Source organism: Ptiloglossa arizonensis, chromosome 1 (assembly GCF_051014685.1).
Source record: "Ptiloglossa arizonensis isolate GNS036 chromosome 1, iyPtiAriz1_principal, whole genome shotgun sequence".
NCBI classification, from domain to species: Eukaryota; Metazoa; Arthropoda; class Insecta; order Hymenoptera; family Colletidae; genus Ptiloglossa; species Ptiloglossa arizonensis.
Window position 1 is genome coordinate 14,575,444 of NC_135048.1, and position 13,782 is coordinate 14,589,225.

The 13,782-nt window shown below is 40.2% G+C and overlaps 1 protein-coding gene across 5 annotated transcripts in view; it reads right to left on the reverse strand.

The window, feature by feature from the left end:
* Window positions 1-13,782, reverse strand: part of LOC143143681 (uncharacterized) — a 179,285-nt gene that overhangs the window by 12,636 nt on the left and 152,867 nt on the right. For all 5 annotated transcript variants that reach the window (XM_076305263.1, XM_076305255.1, XM_076305238.1 and 2 more), the window contains one exon: window positions 6,912-7,061. In XM_076305263.1, the coding sequence (XP_076161378.1) occupies window positions 6,912-6,986 (75 nt within the window). In that variant the 5' untranslated portion in view covers window positions 6,987-7,061. The remainder of the gene's footprint in view (window positions 1-6,911; window positions 7,062-13,782) is intronic.

Consider the following 13,782-nt stretch of genomic DNA (forward strand, 5'->3'; position numbering starts at 1 on the left):
AGAGAGGAGAGACATCTTTGGAGGGGAGAGACATCTTTGAGAGAGGAGACATATCTTTGGTAAGGAGAGACATGACACCTTGAGAAGGGAGAGATACCTCTGAAGAGGAGAGATGTCTCAAGAGAAGAGAGATACCTTTGAAAAGGAGAGATAAGGATACTTGAGAAGGGTTTTTGGAGAGAAGAGACACTTCTTGGGAGAGGAAAGATACCACTAGACAGGAGAGACATCTTTGGAGGGGAGAGACATCTTTGGTAAGGAGAGACAACACTCCTTGAGATGGGAGAGACACCTCTGGAGAGAAGAGATATCTCAAGGGAGGAGAGATACCTTTGGAAAGATGAGATAAGATTTCTTGAGAAGGGAAAGGTTTCTGGAGAGGAGAGACACCTCTGAAGAGAAGAGACACTTCTTGGGAGAGGAGAGATACCACTATAGAGGAGAGACACGTCTGGTGAGGGAGAGATACCTTTGGAAAGGAGAGATAAGATTCCTTGAGAAGGGAAAGGTTTCTGGAGAAAAGAGACACCTTGAGAGAGGTGAGACAACTCTGAAGAGGAGACACACTTTGAGAAAGGAGAGATGGAGGGGAAGAAATAGAGAGGAAAGACACCGCTGGAGAGGAGAGGCATCTTTGGAGACGAGAAATATCTTTGGAGAGGAGACACATTAAGAGAGAAGAGACTCATCCAGTGAGAGAGATAATTCTTGAAAGAAGAGACACTTTGAGAAAGGAAAGAAACCTCTGGAAAAGGGAGATATCTCTGGTGAGAAGATACACTTTGAGAGAAGAGAGACAACACTGGAAAGGAGAGACACCTTTGGAGAAGAGAGGCAACTTTGGAGAAGAGAGGCCCTTTTGGAGAAGAGAAACATCTTTGAGGAGGAGAAACACCTTAAGAGAGAAGAAACTCGTCCAGTGAGAGAGATAATTCTTCAAAGAAGAGACACTTTGATAGAGGAAAGAAACCTCTGGAGAGAAGAGACACCTGTAAATAGATGAGACACCTTTGGAGAAGAGAGTTAACGCGAGAGGGGAGACGACAGCTTTGGAGAGAAGTGACACCTTTGGAAAAGAGAGTTAACATGAGAGGGGAGACGACACTTTGAGAGCGAAGAGACACATTTGCTAAAGAGAGACATCTCTGAAGAAGAAAGACACTTTGAGAGAGGAGAGACACCTTTGGAGAAGAGATATTGTTGAAGAGGAGAAACATCTTTGGACCAGAAAGATAGCTTAAGAGAGAAGAGACTCATCCAGTGAGAGAGATAACTCTTGAAAGAAAAGATTCTTTTCTCCTCTTGAGAGGACTGTTTTTAGACACCTAGACATTTAAACACCCCTAAATGGAAGAGACACCATCGGAGAAGAGAGTTAACACGAGAGGGGAGACGAGAGCTTTGGAGAGAAGAGACACTTTGAGAGCGAAGAGACACATTTGCTAAAGAGAGACACCTTTGGAGAAAAGAGACACTTTTGGAGAAGAGAGATACTTTTGGGGAGGAGAAACATCTTTGGAGCGGAGAGACATCTTAAGAGAGAAGAGACTCATTCAGTGAGAGAGATAACTCTTGAAAGAAAAGACACTTTGAGAAAGGAAAGAAACCTCTGGAGAGAAGAGACACCTGTAAATAGATGAGACACCTTTGGAGAAGAGAGTTAACACGAGAGGGGAGATGTCACCTTTGGAGAGAAAAGACACTTTTAGAGCGAAGAGATACATTTGTTAAAGAGAGACATCTTTGGAGAGAAGAGACACTTTGAGAGCGAAGAGACACATTTGCTAAAGAGAAATCTTAGGAGAGAAGAGACACATCGAGAGCGAAGAGACACCTCCGCAAAAGAGGGACATCTCTGGAGGGAAGAGACACATCTTTGGTGAAGAGAGTTACCGCGAGTGGGTAGTGACACCTTTGAACAGAAGAGACACTTCGATAGTGGAGACCACCCGAACCGTTTACGGAGGCTAGCATCGGTCCAATTATTCCGCAAGTTTTACGCCGTATCCGTAGACGGAACACACGGTCGACGAGGACCAGGGAAAAGCAAGAGAGCCCAGGCGAAGTGAAACCAGCATACCACGATAAATATGTTAGCGTTAACATACGCGCGCCGCTATTGCCGGCGTACACGGAATTCCCGGCATCAAAAATGCACCAGGATTCTCCGATGAAATTCTCCAGCGGGAAGCACTCGTTCCTAAGTTTACGCGGTCGGTTTTTCTCCGCGTTACCTACACGGTTCGCATCGTTTTTGCCCTACCCAGGAACGACGGCTACTATCGATCGAACGCGGTCGTTATTAGTTAATTAACCGGTGCTCATTGGCCGAGCGTAATTTATCTTTTTTCGCGACGCAAGAATGAGCGATGCGGATCGTTGCCCCGTGGTTTCTTGCCTCGTCGGCGGTAGCTCGAGACCTAAGAGCGCACCTGTGCGAGCTGAATATTTCCGTAACCGGACCGAGATATGAACACTTTGGAGTCTAGACGCGCCGTGGATACTGTCCACTACGAGAGATAGAGAAGGATCGTTTCCGATCCAATCGTGTTCGAAGCTTGCGGACCTGAGTGGGAATAACATTTTTGACTGATGAGCGAATCGAGCCCAGAATCGGTACCTTCCAACCGAATAGAGTCTAAGAACGAGGATTGAATAGATTTACTGTTTCTAGAGCTGAGAGGGACTGAAATTTTTTTATTACTGAGCGAATCGAGTCCAGAATCGGTAGCTTCCAACCGAATAGAGTCTAAGAACAAGGATTGAATAGATTTACTGTTTTTAGAGCTGAGAGGGACTGAAATTTTTTATTGCTGAGCGAATCTAGTCCAGAATTGGTAGTTTCTAATCGAATAGAGTCTAAGAACGACGAGGATTGAATAGATCTATTGTTCCTAGAGCTGAGAGAGACTAAAATTTTTCATTGCTGAGCAATTCGATGGTTTCTAAATAAATAGAGTCTACAACCGAGTGGACTCATCTAAGCTTATAACTTTCAGGTAAAGAGAATCGTGATTGAAACTGATGGTTCCTAACCGAATCAAGCTCAAGAGTTATGAGCCTAAGACTAAAACGTTTGCATTCTAAGTGAATCGAGATTGAAACCGTCTCTAAGCCTAGAACCAATAGTTCCTAAATAAACAGAGCGAACGATAGATAGGTCTTAACTATACCTAAAACTTTTGGTTCCTAAGTAAATCGACACTGAAACTGATAGTCCTTAAATAAATCGACCCTAGAACCGATGATCCGTAAGTAAACCGAGTCTAAAACCAACGGTTTCTAACTGAATCAAGTTTGAAACTTATGTACCTAACCAAGCTTAAAACTTGTGGCTCTCAACTGAATGAAGTCTGAAGTTTACGAACCTAACCAAGTCTAAAGAAATCGAGTTCTCAATTGACGATTCTCAAACAGAGCAATGATTCTCAAGTAAATCAACTCTAACACCGACGAGACTTACCTAACCCTACTAATTCTGATTCCTAGAATCCGTAACTAAATCGAGCCTAAAACCAACGATTTCCAACTGAATCAAATCTGAAACTCATGGACTTAGCCAAACCTAAAACTTTTGACTCTCAACTGAACAAAGTCTGAAGTTTACGAACCTAACCTTCTTTCGTTCCTAAAGAAATCGAGTTCTCAATTGACGATTCCCAAACACACGAATGGTTCTCAACTAAATCAACAAGTGCATCAACGAAACTTACCTAAGTCTACTAATCCTGAACAGACCTAGTCAAGCCTAAAACTTTTGGTTCTCAACTGAACAAAGTCTGAAGTTTACGAACCTAATCCTTTGTTAGGTTGTCTAAAGCCTTTCGTTCCTAATGAAATCAAGTTCTCAATTGACGATTCCCAAACACACGAATGGTTCTCAACTAAATCAACAAGTGCATCAACGAAACTTACCTAAGTCTACTAATCCTGAACAGACCTAGTCAAGCCTAAAACTTTTGGTTCTCAACTGAACAAAGTCTAAAGTTTACGAACCTAACCCTTCGTTAGATTGTCTAAAGCCTTTCAATCCTAAAGAAATCAAGTTCTCAATTGACGATTCCCAAACAAACGAATGGTTCTCAACTAAATCAACAAGTGCATCAACGAGACTTACCTAAGCCTACTAATCCCGATTCCCAAGTGAACGAAGCCTAAAGCCGACAATTCGTGACGAATCGAGTCCAAGACCAATAATAGACCTAACCGAGTCTAAATCGTTTGGTCTCCAAACTAATTTACATCCAATACTACAATTCCAAACCGATCTAAATCTTCGACACGACTTCGACTTAAATCATAACTAAAACCGAAGATTCCTACCTAAAACCCAAAGAACCGACTATTGGTGAACCTGTAATCTCTCCTTTCCCTCTTCTTCTCAACCCCCCACGATCCTCGAACATCTCCAATTCTGGCCAATCGTTAATTAACCAACGTTGGTTGATTTATCGGCCGGTTCGATTTTTCCATCTATCGTTCCCAATCGCCGACAAAGCGATCCTCCTCGTTCCATGGAACTCTCCCCTAACAGCGACGCGGGGCGACAGAAGCGATTGGCCGAGCGGCGCAAAACAAATTGCATCTTTGCGAGGATTTTTGCCGAGGGATTAATGGGAACTACGGGTCGCTTTGAAGTGCGCCAGGTTCGAAGCTCGAAGAGGCACGAGTCTTCAATTATTAATAAATTGAGGCCAGCCGCGTTCCCGCGCCGTACCCCGCGACACTTTTTCCATCCCGTGACGGAAGACACAAGTGCCCTCATAATGTCCACGATGTAAATAAGTCGTCTATCGAGTCTGAAAAGGGAACGAGAAGAGCACGTTCCCCGTGGCTTTATTTCTTCAATCAGTTTTAATTTCACCACTCGAGCGCGACCGGGAAACAGCGTTTCTCAGACCGCGTCGAACAACTCTTTGTACGGGACTCCCCGCACGTCGAAAGCGACCGTGCACTCTCGCTGGGAAACGCGCGAATACCCTCCGTAGACGAGGCGATACGGCTCGTTGAAATTGTTCAACGAAAGGTACAACTCCGTTCGTCTGGAAATTCGGTTAAGGGACCAATTATATCGTAGACCAGCTTCTGCCACCGAATTGTAACGCAGAACCGACGGTTCTCGAGCGGAACAACAAGTTCGTCGATGTTACCGTTTCCGTGCGAGGTGGAGTCTAGAAACGATGGTGGGTAAGCGAAAACGGTCTTGAATCGATTCTTCGTGAGTGAAACGATTCTGGAATTGATGATGGTTCCTACGCGAAAGCTAGATGGTACTGGCTTCGATCCAGACGAGTCTGGAAACGATGATCCCTGATCATCCCAAGTCAGCCTAAAATTGACGAAGTGAAACCGGTTCGAGACTGATCATTTCTAATCGAGACAAAGCTTGAACGGTTTGTATGTGAATATCAGCTTGGAATCGATGGTTCTTACGCGAAACGAACCTAATAATATTAGTTCTCGATCGAGAAAAGTCTAAAAGCGACGGTGTTTAGGTAAAAGTGACTTAGAATCGATGGTTGCTAAGCGATGTAAGTTTAATACCGCTAGTCTCGAGCGAACGAAGCCTAAAACTGATGGTACCTAACTGAAACCAGCCTAGAATCGATGGTTCTTAAGCGGGATAAGTCTAATACCGTTGGTTTCAACTGAGTCTAGTTTAGAAACCGTAATTTCTGACCGAACTCAACCTCCAATTGATCGTACTTAACTGAAACCAGCCTAGAGCTGATTATTCCTAACTGAACTCAGTTTGTAAGTGATTGTGCTCAACTGAATTATGCCTAAATGTGGTTGTACTTAACTGGAACTAACCTAGAATCGATTTTCCTTAATTAAAACCAGCCCAGAAGCGAGAGTCCTTAACTGAAGCTAGTTTAATAGTACTGGTTCCAATCTTGTCAAGCTTGAAAACAATGATCCTTAATGGAACTCAGCCTAGAATCAATTGTCCTTAACTGGACTCAACCTAGAACTATTGTCACTGACTGAACTCACCCTAGAACCAATTGTTCTTAACTGAACTCAACTTAAAATTGATAGTATCTAACTGAACTTAATTTAGAACTAATGGTTCCTAATTGAACTTATCCTAGAATCAGTTGTCACTGACTGAACTCAACCTAAAGCCAATGGTCCCTAACTGAACGCATCCCAGAACCAATCGTCCTTAATTGAACTCACCCTAGAACCAATTGTTCTTAAGTAAACTCAACTTAGAATTGATTGTACCTAACTGAACTTAATCTAGATTCAATGGTTCCTAATTGAACTCATCCTAGAATCAATTGTCACCTACTGAACTCAACCTAGAACCAATGTTCCCTAACTGAACTTATCTCAGAACCAATGTTCCCTAACTGAACTCACCCTAGAATCAATTGTCCTTAACTGAATTCAACTTAAAACCGACTTAACTGAACTTAATCTAGAACCAATGGTTTCTAATTGAACTCATCCTAGAATCAATTGTCACTGACTGAACTCAACTTAGAACCAATGTTCCCTAACTAAACTCATCCCAGAACCAATCGTTCTTAATTGAACTCACCCTAGGACCAATTGTCCTTAACTGAACTAAACTTAGAACCAATGGCCCCTAACTGAACTCAGCCTACAACCAATGGTCCCTACTCACCCTAGAACTAATTGTCCCTAAGTGAACTCACACCAGAACCAATTACTCTTAACTGAGCTCAGCCTAGAATTAACTCTCCTCTGACAGAACTCAGCCTACGACCGATTGTCCTCCAACCGAACTCCAGCCTAGAACCGAGATTTCCTAACCGAACTAAGTCAATTTCGGGCGATCATTGATCGGTGCCTGATTACCATCGTAGTTTCTCAATTCGCGTTCGTATTAGAGCCAGAGAAGTGCACGTTAGGCGCGAAAGTTTTCGAATTGTACTCACGTGATCGATGTTGATCTCTCCCTTGTACATGAACTCGACCAGGACCTTGATATCCGAGAATTTCACGTCACGCATTATGACAATCGGGTCCTTCTCCTCGTACTGGGACAGAATTGTGTCGAAGTACGTGCTGCACGCTGACAGAACCACCTGGAAGAAGCAAAATCCAAACGTTCGTCGTTAAAACAAGGGGGTTGATGTGCCTCGATCGGTTTCGAAACTTTCGAACGAACGAAACCGGTTGCGCGCGCGGTACACATCGTGTGATCAACCTTGACAAACCCGCGAGTTCAAGGGACACGGGGAAATCAAGGACGTACGTACGGTAATTAAGGTCTCGATAACGTTGATCCACCGACCGCGATAAGGGCACGCGACACGTCACGTCGATCATCGTTAATTATTCCCGAAATGAACGCGCAACACCTGCACATCCGAGCCAACCGCGAGCATCGTCACTAATATATAGATCCTCGAATCGAACCGGATTCACGCTATTCGTAAACCTTGATACACATAGATTCTACGTAGGTGTAGGTTTCTCACGGTGGTTCTCGCGTCTTTTCGTCACCGTTTCGTTCGGCAATGGCCTCTTCTCACCGAGCGTGTTCATACGGATAGCGTGAATCCAGTTTTACGGGACGATCGAATTCTTAAGCGGCGCTTCCGAATAGCGCCGATAAAATATGTATTTTCGCTCCGACGACGCTCGAGCCAGCTACCACGTGCAGATCTGTCATGAAAGTCAATGAAGCTCTCGACGAACAAGCTACTCGTTCTCCACTCGCCGGGATTTTTTTGCCGCTGTTAAAGCTAGTTACACACCTGCCCGAACTTGACGCCATCGAACCGAGAGAGACAGAGAGAAAGAGAAAGAGAATTTTTTTTTTCTTTCTTTCTTTTTATTTTCTCGTGCCTCGAGACTCGTCGAATCGGTTCGACGCTTCGGACACCACCGAGATTTCGTTTCCAATCGTATCGAATTCTCGTCTCTTCGATTCTCACGAGGAGACGACACCATGGGGTGCCAAAATTGTTTTAGAAACTGGGTATAGTGCGTGGTGTACACAAGAGCTTCGTAGTGTTCCTAGTGGAAATAGGCTTTTGTTCTCGAGAAATTGAACTTTGAAGCTTTATTAGAAATTGAAGGTTTGTGGGAATATTTACTTTAAAGAAGGCTTGGAAAATTTCGTAACTAATGGGATGTATTATTAATCGAATAAGGTTCTTGGGAAATATCACTTTGAAGTTTTGTTAGAGATAGAAGCAATGTTGGGCATAAACATTGTGAGTACAATATTGTGAATATATATTTCAAAGAAGACTTGGGAAATTCTATAACCACTGAAACGTATTATTAATCAAATAAGATTCTTGGGAAATATCACTTTGAAGTTTTGTTAGAAATACAAGCAATGTTGGGCATAAACATTGTGAGTACAATATTGTGAATATATATTTCAAAGAAGACTTGGGAAATTCCATAACTTCTAGGAAGTATTATTAATCAAATAATGTTCTTGGGAAATATCACTTTGAAGTTTTGTTAGAAATACCAGCAATGTTGGGCATAAACATTGTAAGTACAATATTGTAAATATATATTTCAAAGAAGACTTGGGAAATTCCATAACTTCTAGGAAGTATTATTAATCAAAGAAGGTTCTTGAGAAATATCACTTTGAAGTTTTGTTAGAAATACCAGCAATGTTGGGCATAAACATTGTGAGTACAATATTGTGAATATATATTTTAAAGAAAACTTGGGAAATTCCATAACCACTGGAACGTTTTGTTAATCAAACAAGGTTCTTGAAAAAATTCACTCTGAAGTCTTATTACAAATATAGGCAATATTGGATACAAACACTGTGGTTATAACATCGTGTACATATTTTAAAAGAGACTTGGAAAATTCTGTACAACTACTAGGCACGGTATCGTAAAAGCATGGAAAACTCATTTGCAGAGGTAGCAGGCGTTAAAATTATTTTCCGAATCTAACATTCTGATACTTAGTAGTCAATAGCACGATGTACTTGTGTACCGACGAAGAAGCGGAAAATTCTTTCGACGTGTACCGACACGGAACTTTTTTTTTTCTACGTGCTCCGAAATGTAAACATCGTCCGAAGTATACTTACATACGACCAACGAGGTGTTTACGTTCAACATTTTCTATAGAGGGTGATTCATAAATGCATATTCATACTTTAGCGTATAAATCTGCACGGTAAAATAATAAATGTCTTACGAACGTATGTGCCATTCGTTATTAATTATACGTGAATAAGGTCTTATAAACATGTATCCTATTCGTTAGTAATTATACGTGAATAACGTCTTACGAATATACGTTCTATTCGTTATTAATTACATATAAATAAGTTCTTATAAACATGTATCCTATTCGTTAGTAATTATATGTAAATAACTTTTACGAATATACGTTCTATTCGTTAGTAATTATATATAAATAACTTTTACGAATATACGTTCTATTCGTTATTAATTACATATACATAAGGTCTTATAAACATGTATCCTATTCGTTAGTAATTATATATAAATAACGTCTTACGAACACACGTTCTATTCGTTATTAATTACATATAAATAACGTTTTACAAACATATGTTCTATTCGTTATTAATTACATATAAATAACGTTTTACGAACATATGTTCTATTCATTATTACTTACATATAAATAAGGTCTTATAAACGTATGCCCTATTCGTTAGTATTCATATATAAATAAACTGGTTAATAATCCAAACTCGTGGTCAGTACTTCAATTTTACGTTTCCACACATTGTGTCTTCGGACTTATGTACACTTCTGTTGAAATCATCGACATGTCAGAGTTCTACACCTGACATGGGAGAAGTGCTTGCCAAAGTTAACGAAACTTCAACGATGAACGCAAGAAGACTATTCGCGGCTCATGCGTTTCACACGACATGCATTTACAAATCACTTTGTATTTAAATTAAAACTTTAACGTGACATTTCTCAAGAATAAAAACTAACTTTGACGAACAGTACGTGTCCACTGCAAATTATACATAGCGTTATTCTAAAAACGATTTCCATGCTCCACGGTTAAGTCCAATGGACGAGAATAAAAAAAATCCAAAGTCCATTCGAGAATTCTTCTATGTTAACGCGTAGATAAATGATTGTAGTTCCTAATATTATGTGAATTTTTATTAAACATATCGATTTGCTAACATCGAGTGTAAAAGTTTAATTTCGAACCTTTTCTTCAAACGTATGCCATTAACGATAGCTTTGTTCGTTTAATCTGACCTTTGTAAATTGAATTAAGGTGAGTAAGTTTTATGTAATAAAAATAAATAGTTCTAATTCGTCGATACCGATGTTTATAAAGTTTGAATCGACTTTGAAGAAAAGTACCGAGAGGTTTCACGGTGATTTCGCGTACACACATTTAGCACGCATTAAACATTAAATAAACATCGAGTTTAGGTGCTCGCATTTGTTCGAAATAGAACCAAATCCTCGAAATTGGTATCGACATGTTCAGCAGAGACCTTGCCCGATTTTTGTTCGTAATTTAAAGAACTGCCTATCCTGTAATTAACTATAAATGTAAATTAAATACCAAACATCGAACAAACACCGAGTTTAATTTTTATCCACGAAATTTTGTTTCACTCATTTCCATCGAACTATTAAAAAAATCTGAAGAAAATTTACTCGAATATTTAACCGGCGACAAATTGTAATTATGAAAATTCTTGAAAAACTAGTTCGACAAAACTCCAACATTACCTCAAGTTTCTCAAACTTGAAACTTTTTCATTTCTTACACATCGATATACATTTCTCCACCCTCTTTGAAAAAATATCAGGTTATTCGGTTCGAAGATTCATCGGTTGAGAAATGTTAATTTTTGTCCCAAACGCCCATGTAGACGAAATACACGTTCGTGGGATCTCTTTGGCGGAACGAAACGCTTCGAAACCGATCGTTCTGAAACTCGCGCGTATCGTGAGCTATAGCGTTGACGCACGAATCGTCACGGAGTCGGTGTACTCGTGTAAATAACGATAAAGGAAAGCTAGTCGTGGCCAAGAAAGCGACGGTCGATAATTTACGATCGACCGCCAGTTCGTCGAGCCGTAAAGCTGAGCGAAGGTCCTCTCGATTCCTCCATTGTCCGAAAAAAATGGGAACTCTCGAAATTTCGGAACGTATGAAGACCACGTGTCAGCCACTCGCGATTAAGTCGTTTCATTTATTTGTTACACGGTCGTTTGGTAATTCAGAGGTCGAGGAAGTATCGAGTCAACGTTTTCCATCTCTGTTAGATTCTCAACGCTACGACACACCCCCGGAGAAACTGAAACGTCGACGATCGTTTTCACCGAGTGTTGCAATAGGAGACGCTGAAGTTTACGTAGAACTCGCGATTATACTCCGTACACGTATTTAGACATCGCGAGGAACAGTGTAGATCTCGATTCTACGTCACGAACAACGCGTAATAACACGAATTAGAAAGGAATCGTAAGTTCGTTTACTTATTCCAACTGTACTGGTCTCTCGTTCGATTCTACGCTCGAGATCTTTGGCGAAGAAGTGTTTGGAACGTACGAAATTTATGCTTTTGGATTGTGGGACACGATGGCAGGGTGTACGAGAGCGTTCAGTTGCATTCGTTGCGACAATTTGAATCGATTAGAAGAAAAATATAAAATGGGTCGAAAAAGACCCGAGACATAGACCGGGATTAAGTGTTACGATTGTATCGTTGGGTCGAAAAAGATTCGAAACATATATCGAGGTTAAGTGTTGCAATTGTATTTTTGGGTCATGGATGACCCACAACGTTTCGAATGTTTAAAAAAGTCTCTAGTTGCATTCGTTGCGATAATTCGAATCGATTGGAAAAAAAATATCTCGAGGACTCGATGGGTCGAAAAAGACCCGAGACATATATCGAGGTTAAGTGTTACAATTGCATCATTAATTGGTATTGTTGGGTCAATGATGACCCGCAACGTTTCGAACGTTAAAAAAGCCTCTAGTTGCATTCGTTGCGATAATTCGAATCGATTGGAAAAAAAAATATCTGGAGGACTCGATGGGTCGGAAAAGACCCGAGACATATATCGAGGTTAAATGTTACAATTGTATTATTAGGTGATGGATGACCCGCAACGTTTCGAACATTACAAGAGCAGCTAGTTGCATTTGTTGCAATAGATCGATCGAAAAAAGAAAGTATCGAAAAGACCCAAGACATATATCGAGGTTAAGTATTGTTAGGTCATGGATGACCCGCAACGTTTCGAACGTTAAAAGAGCCTCTAGTTGCATCGGTAGCGATAATTCGAATCGATTGGAAAAAAAATATCGCGAGGACTCGATAGATCGAAAAAGACCCGAGACATATATCGAGGTCAAACGTTGCAATTGTACCATTGGGTCATGGGTGACCCGTAATTGTCTCAGTTGTCGATTTTCCGTTAGCTGGACAATGCTACAGTCTCCACTTTGTCGTGTACTCGATTAGTGTGTTTAGAGCAATCCATTGTTTCTGTTTCAGAGATACTCTGTGTAACTATTAACGGCGATACTCGTCACTGTCCCCGTGAATCAGTAATGGATCATGAACGACCCCACGATACCAGGAATACGTGGCCGAAATGTCATCGTAGCAACTAAGAGTTAAATATAATAAGCGATACATTAATAATTGGTGCGTCCTGAATCAAAAACGCGTGATCTCGTTACAATCGTAACAATAGAAGTTGACCTTTTATCGTTAAATCGACGCAAGGGGGGAGGGGGGACAACTGATAGATTGTCCACGTATTCAATATTTTCGATTCGTTTATTTATATCTACGAACTGGAGGAACTCGTTACCGTGGAAAAGTAAATCAACACACCCGGAAACAATATGTATATTCGTCGTAAATAAAAATAGAGTATCGAGAAACGTTACGAATTTGGTTTTCGAGAGGTAGTTGTGGAAACATCGTAGAAATTGATAATTGTACAATACTCGTTACGTACCGAACATATTCTACAGATTGGGTCGGAGAGAGCAACACGAGACGTTAAGTACCTCTCGGCTAGGAAAGTACGAATAAACCTGGCCTAGTGAGAGCATAGAAGTTAATGCTCGATAGGAGCGGTGGACAACCTACGGTATCATTAATAATGGCAAACACCAACTAACCATGCGATTTAATATCGAAGCAATGGCCATACATCGCGATCTAAAACCAACTACAGTCAATGTAATAGTATTTATTTATTTTCTATGTTTTAACAACAATTTTCTAACGGACCTGTATACAATATGGGTCATCAACCTGTCGATTAATAATAATAATAATTTAGAAAAAGGAATATACTTTCAATTCTTTGAACAGATAATAATAATACGAGTAATAGTAACAACAATAATTTGAAAACAGAGAGAATTTTTATATTTTCGAACCGGATTCGACAATTTCGATCTTCGTGTGTCTTTTAGTTTGTTTCTACGTTTTAACAAAAATTTTGCAACGAACTCGTATACAAAATGGGTCATCAACCTATTAACTAATAATAATAATTTAAAAAAAGAAAAAGGCTTTCAATTCTTCAAACCGATAATAATAATACAATAATTTGAAAAAAGAAAAATGAATTTTGATCGTTCGAATCGATTTCCATCGATCGATCACGTCTCCATGTTCAACAGATTAGTTATTTTCTAAATTTTAACAAAAATTTTGAAACGATCCTGTATACAAAATAGGTCATCAACCGGTCAAATAAGAAAAAATAATAATAATTGAAAAAAGAAAAAGATTCTTAATTCTTCAAACCGATAATAACAATACAA